Genomic DNA, 19,710 nt, shown 5'->3' with positions numbered 1-19,710 from the left:
GATTCCTCCTGCTGACTGCCTTCAAGCTGGGACATTGGCTTTTTCTTGCCTTCAGGCTCAAACTGAAACATGGCTCTTCCAGGGTCTTAAGCCTTTGTGCCTTCAGACTGGAACTATACCATTGGCTGTCCTGGGTCTCCTTCTTGCTGACTCAGCTACAGATCTTGGGACTTACTTCTCAGCCTCCATAACAACATGAACGAATTCCTTATAATAAATCTTTCTATCTATAGTCACATCCTATTGGTTCTATTTATCTGGAGAACCCTGACTAATACACTTACTTTGACTAACACCTGACAACTTAGATATAACCCTAATAACTTCTTTAGCGTCTCATAAATAATCTCTAATTTGGCTGATATTCTAACAATGAGATTTCTAATAGAACCAGATTGTGAGAATCACTGCACTAAGATGATCTCATTCATCCATTGATGCAACAGATACTTCCTGAATTCCTACATGTCAGACACAGTTCTAGGCTCTGAGGAGACAGCAGTGAATAAAACAAACAAAAACCCCTGCTTTTATGAAGCTTACATTCTAGTGGGGGGAGACAGATAATTAACAAAATAAATAATAAAACATACTGAATGTCAGATGGTAATAAGAATGATGGAGACAAATGAAGCAGAGAAGAGGCATAGAGTGTCGGCATGAAGTGGGGTTGTAATTTTAAACAGAGTGGTCAGGGAAGAATTTACCGAGATGTTCTTTGAGTAAAGACCTGAAGGAGGTGAGAAACTGAGCCATGAAGACATCTGAAAGAAGATCTTTCTAGGCAGAGGGACCAAAAAGCATGGGAAATTTAAGGATCACCAAAAGAGCTCAGCATGGTTGGAGAGGAGCGGCTCAGAGAAAGAAATAGGATATGAAGTCAGAGAGGTGATGGAGGGAGGGGGCCGATCATGTGAGGTCCTGAGAGGGGAGAGCATGGAGCAGAAGAATGACAAGATCTAATTTACGTTTTAAAAGAATCATTGGATCCAGTGTTGCGATCACATCAAAGCAAAGATACCAGTTAAGGGGCTATTGCAATAATCTAAACAAAAGATTGGTGACTTAGACCAGGTGGGAAGTGGAAACATCCAGGCAGAACCAGCTATATAATTCAAGTATTCTAGTATAAAATGAAAGTGCAGGATCCCTTGTTCAAAAATTATTAAGAATTTTTAAATAGTGCAACCACTATGGGAAAAAGTATGGCAGTTCCTCAAAAAATTAAAAATAGAATTGCCATTCGATCCAGTAATTCCACTTCTGGGTATATATCCAAAAGAATTGAAAGCAGGGTCTCAAAAGATATTTGTACACCCATGTTCATAGCAGCACCATTCCCAATAGCCAAGAGATGGGAGCAACCCAAGTATCCACTGACACGTGAAAGGATAAACAAAACGTGGTATATACATACAATGGAATATTATTCCACCTTAAAAAAGAAGGAAATTCTGACGCATGCTACAACATAGATGAACCTTGAAGACATTATGCTAAGTGAAATAAGCCAGTCACAAAAAGACAAATATTGTATGATTCATATGGAGCTCACATAGAGCTATCTAAAGTAGTCAAATTCATAGAAACAGAAAGCAGAATGACCATTGCCACGGGCTGAGGGGAGAGAGACATGAGGGCGTTGTTGTTTAATGGGTGCAGAGTTTCAACTTTACAAGATGAAAAAGTTCTGGTGATTGGTTGCCCAACAATGCAAATAGACTGACTATTGAAGTGTACACTTAAAAATGGTTAAGATGATAACCTTTATGTTATTTTATCACAATTTTTTTCATAAGAAGTTCAAACCAGCAATAGGAGAGCATTAAACCAAACATGGGGCCCTATACAACTGTACATGTTGCCCACCCATGAATATATCCAGGATATATTTTCAAGTTAGAGTCAACAGCATTTGCTGAGCAATTGGATATGAGGTATGAGAGAAAGAGAACAGTCAAGGTGACACTAAGGGTTTTAGCCTGGAAGAATGATGTCGCATTTGAGAAGAAAGTAAGACGAAGATGACAGGTGTAAGAATAGCATGGGAGCAAGGGCTAGAAATGATGCTAATTTTGGTGTATCTCTTAGACATCCAAGCTGAAATGCAAAGTAGGGAGCTGAATGAGAGAGTCGGTAATTCAGGGGAGATGGACAGGCTGGGAATATATGAACTAGAGAGTTGACAGTCTACAGTATTAAAAGCCATAAGATTGCACAAGGTCACCAAGGAAATGAGAGAAAATAGAAAAGAGAAGAAATAAAGAGATGAGAGAGCCAGCCCTGATAGTCTAGTGGTTAAAGATTATCGGTGCTCCCGCTTCGGCAGTCCAGGCTTGGTTCCCGGTCATGAAACCACACCACCCGTCTGTCAGTTGCCATGCTGTGGCAGCGGCTCACACAGAAGAACTAGAAGGGCTTACAACTAGGATATACAACCATGCGCTGGGGCTTTGGGGAGGGGGAAGAAAAAAGAGGAAGATTGGCAACAGATGTTAGCTTAGCGCGAATCTTTCCCTGCAAAAAGAAAAAAGAAAAAGGGATGAGAGGGAAGGACCAGAGAGACAAAAGGGAAAAATCTGAAGGCCAAGGAAGAATGTACTTCAAAGAAGAGGGAGAATCAGCTGGGTCAAATGCTGAGAGGGCAAGAAAAATGAAGACTGGAAATGATGACTGGATTTAACACCATATATATAACACTGGTAACTTTAACAAGAAGGACAAAGGTGAAGTGGCTTCAAGAAAACAGAGGAGTGAAATTGGAGATGGCAAGTACAGACAATCCTTTCAATGAGTTTTACTTTAAAGCAAAAGGTTTATGGAGTCAAGAAAGGGTATTTCTAGGTTGGGAAGATTGCAGCAGGTTTGTAAGTTGATGGAAAGATCCAGTAGAGACAGAAAATCTGATGATACATAGGGGAGAATTGCTGAGGTACCACCATTGAGAAGGCAAGAGGGGGTGAGATTTGGTGCACAAGCAGAGCGGGTGCTCTTTGCTATGAGAAGACAGCTCATCTGAAACAGGAGAGAAGGTGGAACAGATGGACACATGAGGAAGGCAGATGTGGTTGGAGGGAGGTTCTGCTGGGTCTATTCTTATTGTTTGTATCTTCTCAGTGAAACAGAAATCAAGATGATCAACTGAAAGTCAGGAGGGGAAGTATTGAAAACTTGAGGAGAAAAAAGTATGAAATAATTGTCTAGGAGAGTGAGAGAATGATGAATGAGGGAAATATAGTACAATTACATATTTGTCACATAGAAAGTAATACCGATGTTACCATCATCACCAGCCTGTATAGCCCCCAAACTCCTCATTCATTCAACAAGTATTTCTTAATCACAGAATTTGGTTTTGGTGACATACTTAAAATATATTTTGAAATATCCCTGTTACACGACTTATTTAATAAAATGTTTTTGTATCATTTTAGTACTATTGATGTTCCAAACTCTTAATTCTAGTAAAGTTGAGCAAAGACACTGGTTTAATGTTACCTATTAAGCCATAGAAATGTGCTTGATCTGCTATTTTAGGCCTATGGTGCCGCATAATACGGTTGATTTTATTTTCCAGATATCATCTCAAGTACAGGATAGTTCTCAGCATGCTGCTATTGGCAGGGATAATCTCATGATGTCTCAGGAAGGGTCAGGAAGGCAAGGGCCTCCTACTAACAATGCCCAGCCAGGTTCATTGCTTCGTCTCTTTGTCCACTTGATTGCCTCATTTTGCATCTAAAGTAGAACAACTTCCAGGAGATAAAGCCAAGAAGAGGAAAAATCATGTTTGGTTTTACTCTCTACTGTCTGCTCTGGCACTCTGCACAGAGCAGGCACTCAAACTTATTAAATAAATGGCTAGCATTTTCTAGACATAGTAAAAGTGACAAGCAAAGGGCCAAAGAGGTGAAAATAACAGGGTAGTGGTAGCTGCCTCCCCAAATTTTTGATGCTACTGACAACCCCTGAACACCATTGTTATATGACAAATGACTAATTTATAACTAGAATCAGATATAATAGGGTGATATGTCCAGACTCTCCAGTCTAAATGCCTTCTCTTTGCTTGTTTTATGGAGTGTTCTGCCGATCTCAGGGCTCGAAGCCTCTCCACTAGCAGGCCAAATGAGTTGCTGTTATTGTCCAATTCTCATAAAGGCTTCATGTGATTTACGGACCTATTATAAACCATTTTAAACACCCAGTCATGGATGAACTAGAAACTGCTAACATGTAACATACACTAGTAGTTTCAGTGAGCAGAGCCAGTAGTCAATACACCTTGACCTGTTTTTCTTTTTGCTGCAATGAACACTAGGCACAGTTTTGTGACTGTCAGTCATATATCTAGTTAACTAACAGCTCTCATCTGCAAGTAAAACAGTGATCATTTCTTAAAGAATACTGTTTGGATTCATGTTTATGCGTTCTCTTGAAAAGCCCACCACTCAATTTGAAAATGTTTTGATATTTTAGCTGACCCTCAATTTAAGAAAAAAGCCAATCAGATTTCGAGTGAAGGATTCCTTCCTTAACATAGTTACTTACTGTAGAGTTCCTTTAAATAGTGAATTCCTTTAAAGCAGCAGACTTCAAGCTTTTCTGTGATTAGTTCTACTCATCTGAAGCTTCAAAAAATAGCCTGGGGCTTTGTCTTTGCACCAGAGATGGCCACCTCTTCCAAAATGACCAGGGACTACAGGACAAAACGTGGTTATTAGTCTCTGATCTACTCTTCAGGCTTTGTCACAGACCGGCTTTAAAAAAACCCTTGTCCTTTAAAGCATTTGCTAGTTTTCAGGAAAAAAGGAGAAGCTAAAGTAATTACCGTTAACTAGAGTTATATATTAGGTGTAACTTCCAGTTGACTGCATCATTGTCCTAACTAACATTAGCTATTATTTATTATTTTGTATGTGCTAGGCATTGTTCTAAGTACTTTATGAGGTAGAGTAACTCTAAGTATTAAGTATTAAGACTTTTCTCATTTTACAACTGAAGAACTAGGCAGTTTACACAGCTACTGAGGGTAGAAAAACAAGTATTCTGAACTGCCATAGGTCAATAAAAAATTGATTCTAAGTATAAAAATGTGGCTCAGATATTTATCTTATAAAGTTAGGTATATGAATACACATACTCAAAACATCAGTCTTTTTTTTTTTTTTATAATTTTTATTTATTGATTTTTCCCCCAAAGCCCGAGTAGATAGTTGTATGTCATAGCTGCACATCCTTCTAGTTGCTGCATGTGGGATGCGGCCTCAGCATGGCCGGAGAAGTGGTGCGTCGGTGCACGCCCGGGATCTGAACCCCGGCCGCCAGCAGCAGAGCTGGTGCACTTAACCACTAAGCCACGGGGCCGGCCCTCAAAACATCAGTCTTGAAAGCGTGCTGTATTTATTCTGCTTTCATTTGTTCATTTCCTACCAACTTCAGACCAGTTTTGCTGTGTTCTCATACACAGCATATACCTTCATGGCTTTGCATCTTGTTCCCTCTGCCTGGAATGTCCTTCCTCTTCTATTTATTAAAACTCTACTCATCCTTCAAAGCACAGATCAAAATTCAAGCCCATTTTGAAGCCTTTTCCCTTTATTGGTGTACTTATCACTACCAAGTGGAAAAGCATACTGGAACAGGGCCCTATTTCAGGGAGATATTTACCAAGTAGACTAGAAAAGAGGAGAAAAAGGCATTCCAGGCCAAGGGAGAGAGTCAGAGATGGGAAATAGCATGTTGTTTACAGGAAACCTCAAATGGTTAAGTTGCAAAAGACTTTGCTGGATTGGTTGAAGAGCAGACTGGACAGGTAGGCAGAACCAGAGCAGGCTAAAGGGGTTAAATTTTATCCTGTTAGTGATGGTAAGCCATGAAAGGATTTTAAGGGGAAGAAAAACATCTTAATAAATTGTACATTAGGAAAAAACACACCTGTGGAAACAGGGAGACGGGCCTGGAGATGACAGTAATCAGCATGACAGGCACCAGGTATGACTGCAATCCAGAACCCTGTGAAACAGGAGGCCCACAAGACAGAAGAGGTAACAGCGGTACCCTTTGCCAGTCAAGTGAACATGGATGGTGGTGTGCTGGAGATCCTGACTAGGATGACTCAGGGCTCTGTTTTAGGTTACTGGGTACATTTTGGTAATGCTAATCTTTCAGGCAGGAATACTGTAGGAGGAGCAGGTCTGGGAGTGGAGAATGCAATGAGGTTTTTGGGACAGGATGACCTGAAGTGTTGATGGAACACTCAAGAGAATTCAGTTTGCAGTTGGAATAGAGGTGGAGAGCTCAGATCTAGAGATAAAAATGTTGGAGTCATCATCCTATGAATGCGATTTAAAATCATGGGATTAGATGAGGCTGATTACGAAGCCTGAGAGGAAGGCCAAGTCTCGAAGTTTAGTATACCAATGTCTAAGAAGCAGGCCAAGGAAGAAAAGCCAGTGAAAGACATATAACTGAGAACAAGAGTCAGAGAGGTAGGAGGGCAAGTCACAGGAGTAACTTTAGTAAAAAGAGAAATTTTTTATAGTCACAGAGCCATGCGCTAAGACCAGAAACTAGGAAGTTCGCTTTGGTCAGAAGTGGTATGAGTGATCCCAGTGAAAGGAGTGGTGTGGCGGGGGCAGGAGGGTGAGGAAGAGTGCAGACTGAGAAGTAGAAGTGAGGAGGGCTGATCACTCTTTCAGAAATCATGACTTGTTTTTTGAAGACCCCAAAGTAACTAGAAGTAACAAGAGGGAGAGAGAAGTTCCAAGGCAAAGCTTTTTTTTTTTGGTCCATTTGTGGTTTTTTTTAAACAGAAAGATTTAGGGCAATTTTAGATTCAGCAGGAGGAGTTAAGGAAAGGAAGTACTTCAGCATATAAGTCGCAGGATCACTGGTGGTTCAAGGTCTGAAACATGAGGGACGCTTAGATTCAGAACAATTCCCCAGGTTTCAGTTACCTTCATCTCTTTGTAGGAAGGTCCTTGTAGTACGTAATTCAGGTATTTCAGAAACAAATGAACACATAAAAGTCTCAGTTCATGATATTTATTACTGGGGTTGTTTACATAAAAGTCTTTTTTCTACTGTTAATTTAGGCATAAGAATAGGTGTTTGCTTCTTGTGACCTCCTTTTAGAACCTTTATTTTAAAAAATCAAAAAACAGTCTAGATATATCTGGGAAGATAGTAGAATCAACTTTTTAAAAAGTGAGGAGGGGTGGAGGGGGGGTTCTGTTTTATCCCTTAGTAACTACGACCAAACAAGGTGTAGAACTTGGCGGGGGTCTTGCCGCAGACGCACTTGGTTCCAGGCTGCAGCTCGCAGAGTGGTCTGAAGGGGATACAGAGGCTCTTAGCTCCCATGGACGGAGCACCAGGTTCAAGATCTTGATCCCTAAAATTAAAAACAAATAAGAATTCCATTCACTGATGCTGTGCACTTCTATACTTTTTCAATGCAATACCTCACGTGTTTTACCTGCTAATTGTACTTACCTGGCAGTGGTCTTTTTGATCCAGTCTTCACAGTCAATTTCCCCACAGAATGGAATCTGAGCAATCTAACAAGAAAAGGAAAAATATTCAGTATTTATAACTCCTTCTACTCTATAAAAGGAACATTTGAGTTCTCTATTAAACTTACAAGCAAAAAGGACAGGTCTCCCAGCCTTTTTCAGGCCACGGTACCTTTGCAAACCTGCTAGGACTTTGCTCAGAGGTGCAAGGGATGGGGAAGAATGTTTTTCCACTATCCCAAACCCACACACCATAGAACATCAGGACACAACAAGACCAGCTTTGCAATACACTTACACCTCCAAATAAACTGGCTACAACACAGCGCCTGACGAGAAGGAACAAAAGGTGAGTAGACCTGCATGCAGACTCCCGTTCTACCTCTCTCATTTCCAATCTGTACTACTGCCTGCCCCACCTCGCTAAATGGTCATCAGGAGGATAGAGGGGAGGCGACAAAGAATTAACTGATTTTTAAACTGTTTTTAACAATAACAACTAACAATCAGGTAAACCTCACTTTATGCCACACTTTTTTTTAACACGTTATAGGTAAGTGAATCATTTTTAAAGTCCAAGGATATTTGAAAGTCAAAAATCATTTTGTATTGGAAAAAACAACCTCAAATTTTCTTTCATACACCATATAGAATAATGGGCAGAAACAAGAGACCTGGAATTTCATCCTAATTTTGAAATTCACTGCCTATCTGAAAATCCACAGCTCTGCGTTTTCTATGGTAAAATGCGGATGTTGGACTAGACAAGAATTAAGATTTCTCTCAGTTGTGAATCCTAAATTTCTCATTGCATGTCTATTTCAAAATGAGGTTTGTCTGTAACAACAATTAGGTAATATTCCCACAAAAAATTCCTGGAGACCAATGTTAGTATTGGGGAGATCAAAGGTGTGGATAATCCCCATACATTAGAAATGCTAGTTTGGAAGCAGCTAGAGTGTTATCCAGCTTCCTCATAAACTTCTGATTCCCAGCCACCCATTCTATGCTCAAACTGAGTCCCTCCTGTGAACTCTTCCTTGCACTTGAGATTTGGTTAAACACGTTGCAAAAGGCTCCTCTATAAGAAGTAAAGCGAGAGTAAATAGAGATTAGGAAGTTACAAAAACCGAGTAATTTAATTCATCAGGTGAATGTTATTGTAAGGTGAGGAAGGGTTAGTTATCTACATTGCTTATGTTCATTCAGCAGAATGTGTTAGCCTAATTCCCAAAACGGATAAATTGTTATTTTGATAATTTGCTTTAAGATAATAAAGAGATGATAAATTTCTAGGCAAATCCTGGGGGGGTGGGAGTGTGTGGGTAGAGGGAAGGTGGAAGAGATGATAATAATAAATATTTTGAAAAATTTTAATATACAAATTGTGCAATGAAAACTGAAGTAAAAACAAACCTAGAGATATGAGTTGAAATAACACAAAGTTACTTTCCTGTATCGAAACTTGGTAAATCATTAGCATTTATACAAACAAAAAGCAGGAAAAAAATGTACATTCATAAAAGTATTATGTAAAATTTATTACAAAGACAGAATAAGGGAAAAACTTTAATCATTGTCTCTAATTACGCAATGGTAAAAATATTAAGACAATTACAAAGAATGTCTTTGGGTAATACATTTAAATTTAGTTTCTTAGAAAATTTTATTTTTATTAACTCACTACACTTATAGCTATATCTTTTATAACTAACAATTTTTACAGCAGTCTTTTCTTTTTCTCTAAAAAAAAATTACAAAGCTTTCAGAAGGTATTTTTAAAATAGTAATTTTTTTTTTTTTTTTTTTTTTGGTGAGGAAGATCGGCCCTGAGCTAACATCTGCCACTCCTCCTCTCTTTGCTGAGGAAGACTGGCCCTGGGCTAACATCCATGCCCATCTTCCTCCACTTTATATGGGACACCGCCACAACATGGCCTGACAAGCGGTGCGTCAGTGTGTGCCCCGGATCCTCACCAGCGAACCCCGGGCCGCCACAGCGGAGCATGCACACTTAACTGCTTGTGCCACAGGGCCGGCCCCATAAAAATAGAAATTTTTATAATTTTAAATTTTAAACAGTATAGAACGTGAAAAAAATTCAACTAAAGTTGTTATTAAGTGTATTTGGACTCATAAATGTTAATTTTATAAAAAAATGTTAATTTTGTAAAGAATGTCTTAATTCTTTCTAGCTGCAAAGTAAAGTTCAGATGATTAAGACCTGAAATTTCTGATTATTTATGCATGTAATCCATTAATATGAAAGGACAGTATGCATTTTTAGGCTTAATTTATTCAGCCATAGGAAAGGTTTTTAACTTTTCATTTTTTATTATTTCTATATCTGTTTTAAAAAGACAATCTTTTGCAATATATAATATCTTGAATTCTGTAGGAGAAAATGTTGATGAGAAATATCAATACTCAAAAACCATAATGATTAACAAATTAGCAATGTATGTCAGCAGTAAAAAATATACATTATATATAAATAACATTTATTTTTCATTTAATTAAGATCATCCTCTTTGAAAAATTTACTAAAATCAAGTCATATAAATAAGATATAAAAAAAAATTTTATTTATAGCAACAAGGAAGAGTAAAAAAATCAAACTTTCACCTACATTCAAGTTCCAAAGAGCCTTTCCTCCTTCTCCTCTCCTAGTAAATACAATTTTATTTACAAGAGCCTCAAAGGTTACTTGATGGTCAGTCAACACATCTAAGCTGACCAACATGAGGTGAGATGGGGGATGGAACTAACTACTGAATACAAGAAACAAAATTTGCTTTGGTCTCTATGTGCTCTCTGGGCAAACAACTAAAATATTATATTCTGCTTTGGAATAGATGTTGAAATCTCCCCAGTACCTTATCTAATATTAGAACAAACAATAAGATTCCACTAGTATCTGCTGAGATTCATTTTTTTGAAAGCAATGGATTAACTAATATTTACTTTATTGATTTATTAACTCTTATGCAATGTCTTTAATAGACTGTAGTGCAAAAGTGACGACCATATTTCTATAATAAAGGAAATTTTTAAATTCAATAGTTAATGGAACAAAAATTAAATAATCATAAATAAATTACAGTGAAAGGAAAAATATACACTGCATCAGATGGCTATCTATTCTCTAGCCTTCTATTAGAAGTACATAGTTTGAGTCAAGTGACAAATTATGGAAAGCAGAAAGGTGGAAGATTACAAAAGCAATAAACCAAGAATAATAAAAGGCTAAACACTGAAGAATCATGGATCTGAAAGGGATTTTGAGATTATCTATTTTGTACTCATTTTACAGATCAGTAAACTGAGAGCTAGAGAGATTACCATTTTCCCAGCTCATGCAATAAGAGATATATTAAGAGGTTATGACCATAACCAATTAAAACTTTGCCTTATACTCTCAGCATGAATTAAAAAAAAAAAAAAGATACAGAGAAAAGTACATTAAACGGAAGAAAGATCTAAGTTCTAGTATCAGGTCTGCTTCTCTCTAGCTTGGGGTAATTCATTTAGACTCTGGTCCATGGTTTTCTCATTTAGAACCTGGGGACACAAGACTGGTTATATAATCAAACATGCATACCAGAATACTAAAGTTCATAAGTGATTCATTCCAGTGATTAATAATTTTGCAAATCAGGACCTCTTTATCAAAATTAAAAGTTTCAGCTAGGAACATTTGTATACGCACAACACATAGCTGACAAAGTCTTAAAGAGCCATTAACCACCTAATCAGAAAAACCTATGCAGTTTTAAGGAGCCAGAAGTACCCACTCATTCTGAAAAACAGTTTAGACATGAGCAATATTTTTCTCCTTATTATTCAGAAAGTTCAACCAACTAAGATTTGGGTTAAGTATATATGGTTAGAGAATTGAAAGAAATGGACTTTTAACCTTATTTTAGGAATCTGCACATTACATTTCTAAAACTAGAACAATGCTTTAGGAACTTACATCAAGCTAAAAAAAAATGAAAATTCTCAATAATGAAAACACTAGGGGTCATACAGAATGAATGTTGTTTTGCCAGCTTATCAAGCATGAGAAAAAGCTTTTACATAATTAGTTCACAGCATTATCCAACAGTGATATAATGTTGTAATGCTTAAGGCAAGCCAGTGGAAAACAAAGTACATAATGCTGAGTCATATATAATCCTTTTGTGTGGCTGGCCTTGAAAAAGGGATTAATACAGGCATAAGTTCAATAAGTCTTTAATGCCATTTACTGAAATATTTTTATATTCAAAACTTTTCAGAAGTCTCTTACCTTTCCAGAATCTAACACCTTCTGAAAGTCTTCCATTGTATTAGCCACAACCATATGAGTCTTAAGGTCTTCAGAAGCCCTATCAAAAAATAATTAGAAAAGAATATGTCTCTTTTCTTACTAATATGACAAACTTTTAAAAAAACATAAGCACAATTTAATTAAAAAATCATAACCTGGAAGTGAGAAGACCTCAATTTGAATCTCAGCTTTGTCACTAGCAGCAACATTCAGTACGTCTGAGTTAACTCCTCATGCATTACCGTGAACATTAAACGAATGGGGAATTTGCCAAGCACACAACAGGTAATAATTACTTTTTCTACTGCCATTAAATCTCTATTCACCAACATTCTATTCTTGGCCATACCACTTACTACCTATGAGAGTCTGGGTTATTTTTTAAACCTCTCTGGTCTTAGTTTTCCCTTCTACGAAACTGGAAAAATACTTAAGTAAGTCTAACTACCATATAGAATTGTTGTGAGAATCAAACACAAAGGCATGAAAATGTTTTGAAAATAAAAAACACAAATATATGTTATTCAAGCTATTTTCACATACCATGTAATTCTTCTGTACGAACCTCAGGTTTTAGAAATGGAAATAAATATTATTCTCTTCCAAATTCAAAGTCACACATTACAGGAGGACCACTAGTGGGTGCTGACCAAGGAAGAGAAGGCATATTTTTCCTTTCTGAATCTGACGGCTAAGACCATGTAAACTCTGTGCCAGCAACTGCTAGCTGTCCACCAAATCTGTTCCCTCTTCTTCTGACCTTTTTGTAGTGAGATGAGCCCATGTGACTAAGTTATAGCCAATGAGATCCAGAGAAAGGAATATGCCACTTTACCAGGCTTACACCTTAAGGTGGAAAAAAATTGCACCTTTATGCAAGTTATATTAACAAATTTACTGAATAAAAATGTCAACACAAAAACTGCTTTTTAGCCACTAAAGCAGTGGTTTTCTAATCACAGGTGAGCATCTGAATCACACAGACAGTATTTTAACACTACAAACAACCAGAACCTATCTTAAAACTAATGAACCAGAACCTCCAGGAGTGCGGCTCAGGCATGTTTCTGTTCCCAAAGCTCCCAAGTGACTCTGAAGAGAACTCCTGGAAAAACCCACTGCACCAAATGCGCTATTTGAATGGCAGCAAGAAGGACAGGCAGCTTTCTAATCTTTCGTCTCTGACAATATTACCTGTTCTGAGTTCAGATGAACTTCAAATGCATTACCCTTGAAGTAACCCTTTAAGAGATTTATTATGATACCCATGTTAGGGCAAGCAAGGCAAGAGAAGCAAAATCACTTGCCTAAAAACACATAAGTAAGGGGGCCGGCCCAGTGGCACACGCGGTCAGGTGCACGCGCTCCGCTGTGGCAGCCCGTGGTTCACCGGTTCAGATCCCGGGCACGCACCGACGCACTGCTTGGCAAGCCATGCTGTGGCAGTGTCCCATATAAAGTAGAGGAGGATTGGCATGGATGTTAGCCCAGGGCCAGTCTTCCTCAGCAAAAAAAGAGGAGGATTGGCAGATGTTAGCACAGGGCTGGTCTCACAAAAAAAAAAAAAAACACATAAGTAAGCACTAAAGCCAAGGCTAAAATTAGTTCACCCCTTAAATGGAAGATTTATTGAGGCCTAATATAAGTTAGGCACAAGGTATCAGAAGATAAATGAATAAATAAGATGCAGGCACTACCCTCCCCGAAATTAGGCTTCTTTCCCCAGTGGCAGTGGGCCTTCCTCTCTGCTTCAGGTGCGTCGGGTACGCTGGAAAAAAAATAAGGTGCCACACATATGCCACCGATCTTCTAGCACCTCTGTCTTGAGATCTGTGATTCTAAAAGACCGCTCCCCAAAGGTCAGGGCAGCCCCGAGGCCTCCCCTCACCCTCACCCCCAAACCCAATCCAGAGGTTCTTAGCCTTGGCTGCATATCATAATAACCTGGGGGGCTTTTAATACTGTAGTTGCCAGGCCCACTCTAGACCAATTAAATTAACATCTCTGGGAGGGCCTAGGCACTGGTATTTTTTTTAAAGCTTCCCAGGTGCCGCTAATGTGTATCCAGCAGGTGAGAATCAATGCCTTCATCCTTCAAATTTGTATGTCATAAAAGCCTGGATCTAAAATTAACCCAAATTAGTCCATGGGACAGACAGTCCATCACTGCATACCTAGTAGGGAGCAGAAAGCACTTAGAAAAATAATCATAATACAAGTCAAAAACACAAAGAGAAAGGCGAATTAAAAACCATGGGAGTTCAGAGGGAAAGATTACTTTCTGTTGAGGTGATCAAAGAATTCCTCAGTACAGATCTCAAACTTTGAGTAGATTTGAAGATGAGAGACATAAACAATTCAAAGGAACTAACTTTGTAAAGAGGTTAACATGGATGTCTTCCAGAATAGCTTGAAGTTTAGTCTCAGCCTCATTTTCAGCAACTGTTAGCTTTTCTCCAGTATCTCGTCTGACAGCTACAAACTGACAGCTCTTCATATCACGTGGCCCAACTTCAAGTCTAATTGGAACTCCCTAGAAAACAAAAAAGGCAGTTAAAATGATACATGCATATCTCCAATTGAATATATTTATGCACAGCTTTATCTAATGTAAATCATAAAAATCCAAAAAACAAAGGCATGAGCAAACAATACAAAAAGCAGGCAATATTCCTGAGATACTACAGAAACCTATTCCAATAAGAAGGCATAAACCAAAGAAAAAAATGCACTGCCCGAGTGGTTCTAAAAAAAGTACTTAACGGAGAATCATGAGGGTAGCTGTCTAGATCAGCGTTCCGAACTTTTCTCATATGATTAATAGCACACATAGAAAATTACATATGTACGTCCCATGGGAATAAACAGAGAAGGCTTCTTGAAGCTAAAGCCATCTCAAGCCACTGATCAGAGCCTTGGCACAGCCTTGACTCATGCATGGCACAATGGTGAGCTTTGGTTGGGAAGCCCTAGCTCTGGATACTCTAGCATGCATCAGAATCACTGAAGGGCTTATTAAAGCACAGATCACTGGGCTCCACCCCCCGAGTTTCTTTACAGTAGGTCTAGGGATGGGGCCTGAGAATTTGCATTTCTAACAAGTTCTCAAATGATGCTGAGACTGCTGGTCCTGGGACTGCACTCTGAGAACCACTCTCCTATACCCTGGGTTTTTACAAAGCAGCTTAAGGACTACATGCAAGTATAAGCTGATGAATGTTCAACCCCAGTGAATGCATATACTCAGTCTGCTCTGTGAGGGTACTAAGGCTTACAGACACCTCATTTTTTGGAGCTGGAACCTTATCTGATAAACAGTAGGTTTTTAACAATTTTTTTGACTGAACGATCCTCTAAAACTAATTTAAGGTTTTCAAATTTAAGTTAGGAGCTTCCACACACAGTTTAGCTGATTGGCGGTTCCACAAATCAAAGTCACAGGAAAAATTTTAAATGTTACTCTAGAAAAAGTGACTTACCCTTAGAGAAGACTTATTTTATAACATAATGAGCACTATGGAACAAGTTGTTGTATGTTAAATATTACATTATTTTATTGTTTTCCTTTATTCGTCTAATGTATGCAAATATAAAAAAGTGCTAAGTGCAATGAGATTTAAAAGACGAATAAGAAATAGATCCTGTCTTCAAGAGCTTCATGTTTTGCAGGGTAAATAAGGCATGCATACAAATAATAAAAATCAGTAGATAAAATCAGAAGTGGGAGACCAGCCTCAGCTGGAATAGAGAAGAAAAGTTACTGGAGAAGGCAAAACTTAGTGAGTAAATTCATCAAAACTGAAGAACATACTGTAAAAAACTGATCTACATTTACAAAAATGTCAATGTCATGGATGACAAAGTAAGGCTGAGGAACTACTCCTGATTAAAGGAAACTAAAAATACACGACAACTAAATGCAACAGGACTGGATCCTGTACTGGAAAGGAGAGAAGCGTGGTAGCCCAGAGCAGGGCGTCAAAGCCTGAGAGGGCATCTTCACACGAGAACAGCCTGGCATAGAGCAAGAGCCCACACGGGATGAGGAGGGCATTCACGCAGGGGGCTGGACGGCAGTGACAATGAGAGATTGGTTGTATACAGGGGGACTGACCAAATAAATAAACACAGGAAGGAGAACGGGAGCTAGGTTTTTCACTGTCAGAGAAGGGAGTTAAAATACGGAATGGGAGAAAACTAGAATGAGTCCTGTGGGTTTTGATTAGAATCAAAGGTATTAATGTGAAGTTACAGTTATCAAGTTACATAGACACACATGGAAATATAGATGTAAATGTGTGTGAGTACATGTGTGTATGTATGAATACACATACTCTATAGCTCCACCTACTGAGAAGACTTGGAAGCAGTGATAGCTCAAAAGAGATGAGCACACCCAGCACTAAATACCATTCTCCACTAAAAAGAACCAGGGCTTCTTAGAGACATGGCTAATTCCAGGACTGCGGCAGAGAAGGCACAAGATAAGCCCTACAACATCTTGTACCAAAAAGCAAGGAAGTGCTCAAAAGAACACAAAAGTCAGCTTTAAGGGATCCTACCAGTTATACCAAAGACAATCTAAGCATCAAAATAAATAATGGTAGTAACAGATTAGAACCGACTGAATAATATCAGAAACCATGGCTGCATAAATATATTAATTAATTAAAAAGCTAATGAGAAATGTGCTGTGTCAAGATCACGACAATCAAAGAAAAACTGAGGAACTATTCCAGACTAAAAGAGACTAAAGAGAATGACAATTATGTGCAACAAATAATTCTGAACTATGATCCTTCTGCTATGAAAGACACTAGTGGGAATGGATTCTAGAATTAGATGGTAGTAACGTATCAGTGTTAACATCCTCATCTTGTTGGCTGTATTGTGATTATGTAGAAGCATATGTTTGTGGAATGATGGGGCATCAGACTAGCATCTTATTTTCTAATGGTTCAGGCAGGAAAAATCAATTTTTTGTACTATACTTGTGTTCTTGTAAATTTGTGATTTGTTTCATGATAAAAAATTTTACAACTCAAGTGGAAGAAATAGCACAAGCAAAGATACAGAGGTGGAAAAACAGACTGAGAAGAAAAAAAAAGGATGTACAAATGGGGATAACAAAAAATAAAACTTGTAAACATTATCTGAGGCCAAATCATACAGGAGGCATACATTATGTTGGTAGTTTTTCTAAGAACATAACTAGTTATAAATTTACTTCTAAAGGACTCCTGTTTTTATTCGTTTTTCTGTTCAATAGCAACACAAAATTATCTTATTCATCCAACAGAGTAAAAGGAAAAGCAGCTAATTCACTCATATTATTTTCCCCTTTCTATTTTCATAATACAGGAAGGGATACTCAAGAGTTATGGGAGTCCCTCGGTTCTGGTCTGGCAACCAAACCATATACCTCATTTATTAATGTGAGTGAGTCTCACAATACATACATACATCACAGCCACACACACTTTACAAAGTTAGTCATCATCAAATGAATATAAATCTAGATCTTTCAAAATGTTTTCTTTCCTCAGGAATTCTTGGACTAAATGTAACTAAAATGGCATTAAAAAGTTCTATCAGTACTTTTCACTAGCTAGTGAACCCTCTTAGTGGTCTTTAATTTTAGGTATCAAGTATAGAGCTTAAGGGCCGGCCTGGTGGCGCAAGCAGTTAAGTGCATGTGCTCCACTTCGGTGGCCCGGGGTTCGCAGGTTGGGATCCCGGGCGCGCACCACCGCACCGCTTGGTAAGCCATGCTGTGGCGGCGTCCCATATAAAGTAAAGGAAGATGGGCATGGCTGTTAGCTGAGGGCCACTCTTCCTCAAGAAAAAAGGCAAAGATTGGCATTGGATGTTAGCTCAGGGCTGGTCCTCCTCACAAAAAAAAAAAAAGTTTAGAGCTTAGGTGCTTTGTTTTCTTTCCTGGGAAATGTAGACAAGGAAGTTGTAGCAGAACCAACTTATACTAAGATATCTCCCCCACACAGGCAGGTTCATCAGGGTACTAAAAATAAGAGCGACAGAGACAAAGGCAAGTCAGTCCTAGAAGAGGAGTGAGATAAAAGAGGGAGGGGAAGAAAAAAAATATACAAGTGAAGTACAGACGACTTTTTTTCCCTTTCAAACTAGCTAAGACTAAGAAATTAGGTTTCCTCTTTAACATTTGGTACCTCAGGCAAGTACAAACGGGTTTAGACAAGCTGCTACCAGAATCACCCAATTGCTATTACTAAGTAAGCAAAAAAAACTGCAATTAAAGAGAAATGACACAGAGAAAATATTCATTTTTAAAGTCTTCATTAAAGGTAGGAGAGCATGTGGAAAAGATATATTACATAAAAAGGAAACAATATCAATATAATTACTATTCTTCAGCACAAGAGATTTACCTTAGGGGCCATTTAAAACAAATAAAGGGATAAATATTAGCATCTCTGGGAACCCTACATGTATTAATACTCAATAATCCCAATATTGCTGAGCTTCCATACTTGAAACCTTGTAGCTGCAACCTCACTACGTCTTCTTATCCACTTCCCGTAATGTGCATTTATAAATTCTTGACTCCTAATTGCTAGATCTAATACGAGTCCCTGTTTAAGCATAAGAATAAAAGTCAAATCCCAGAAGTCTGAAGAATGAAATTAAGAATATAGATCATCTATTAATGATATGTGCAATAAAAGAAAGTTATATTAAACCAGAGTTTAGAGGGGCCTTGAATATATAAAATAAAAACCAATAAACTGGTCTGAAACAATGTGGTGTGAAAAACCAAGTACGAAATGCATCTCTGATATTTTACTGATTAACTGTAACAATGACAGCTAGGTGATGTCCATGGACCATTATTCTCACTGTCTTACTGTTTACATAACTTATTTATTATATGAATTCCCAGCATAAACATTTTAGTACAACCACCACATGAGGTTTACGAATCATAAACAAACTTTAGGTATCACTATTACAATGCCTTGAACTGTGTCTGTGCTCAACATTTAGTTTAGGTGAAGAAGAAAAGAACTCACAACTATCAAAGTAGAGAAAAGTAATGAAAAAGCCCTACATTTTATAAAAGCATATATAAAGAAAATCTAAATCCAAATTGGGAGTGCAGGAGTAAAAGATGCAACTGAAGAACTTACCTTCAGCTCCCAGTGATTGAATTTCCAACCTGGCGAGTAGTTATCTCGCAAATCAACTTTAACTCGAATATTAACACAAAGTAACCGCCTTCGATAATCATTGCATTTTGCAATCAGGGCATCTCTGTCTTCTTCAGAAAGTGCATTTGTAATGCCACAAGGAATAACCACCACCTAGAAGCCAGCACAATATCACACATTTATACAAAGAAATAGCATACAGAAGTAATGAAGTCATATCACTACTAATATCCAGGAGTCAAAACATACTAGTGACTATAAATCTAAACACAAACCAACCTGTGTGATTTTTAATCTACAAAGAATGTCTACCAGTTAGCTGCATATTGCTTGTTCATGCTCAGTGCATTTTCATTTGACCTACTATATTTCATTTAACCTATTACAAATCATTTCAAAAAATTATTTCTAAAAAAGTTTTATATAAAGTAGCTAAAAAAGTTAAAAGAATAAAAAACAATAATGCAAATGACAGACATAGTTACACAATACTAAGGTCTAGACTGCTTCTATATTTTTTTTTCATTTAACCTATTACAAATCATTTCAAAAAATTATTTCTAAAAAAGTTTTATATAAAGTAGCTAAAAAAGTTAAAAGAATAAAAAACAATAATGCAAATGACAGACATAGTTACACAATACTAAGGTCTAGACTGCTTCTATATTTTTTTATCAGTGAAATCTACCTGAATGAT

At 37.8% G+C, this 19,710-nt stretch overlaps 1 protein-coding gene across 1 annotated transcript in view; it reads right to left on the bottom strand.

Moving 5' to 3' along the window:
• Positions 1-7,031: 7,031 nt before the first annotated feature.
• The window catches only part of EPRS1 (glutamyl-prolyl-tRNA synthetase 1), a 65,846-nt gene continuing 53,167 nt past the window's right edge, over positions 7,032-19,710 (bottom strand). Inside the window, exons 28-32 of the mRNA XM_058533688.1 lie at positions 18,993-19,166; positions 14,202-14,362; positions 11,809-11,887; positions 7,498-7,562; positions 7,032-7,396 (exon numbers count right to left, since the gene is read on the bottom strand). Of these exons, the coding sequence (XP_058389671.1) occupies positions 7,246-7,396; positions 7,498-7,562; positions 11,809-11,887; positions 14,202-14,362; positions 18,993-19,166 (630 nt within the window). The 3' untranslated portion in view covers positions 7,032-7,245. The remainder of the gene's footprint in view (positions 7,397-7,497; positions 7,563-11,808; positions 11,888-14,201; positions 14,363-18,992; positions 19,167-19,710) is intronic.

The sequence above is a fragment of the Diceros bicornis genome, chromosome 38 (assembly GCF_020826845.1).
Source record: "Diceros bicornis minor isolate mBicDic1 chromosome 38, mDicBic1.mat.cur, whole genome shotgun sequence".
NCBI classification, from domain to species: domain Eukaryota; kingdom Metazoa; phylum Chordata; class Mammalia; order Perissodactyla; family Rhinocerotidae; genus Diceros; species Diceros bicornis.
Note: the sequence above shows the minus strand (reverse complement) of the source record. Positions and strands in the feature narration are given on the sequence as shown.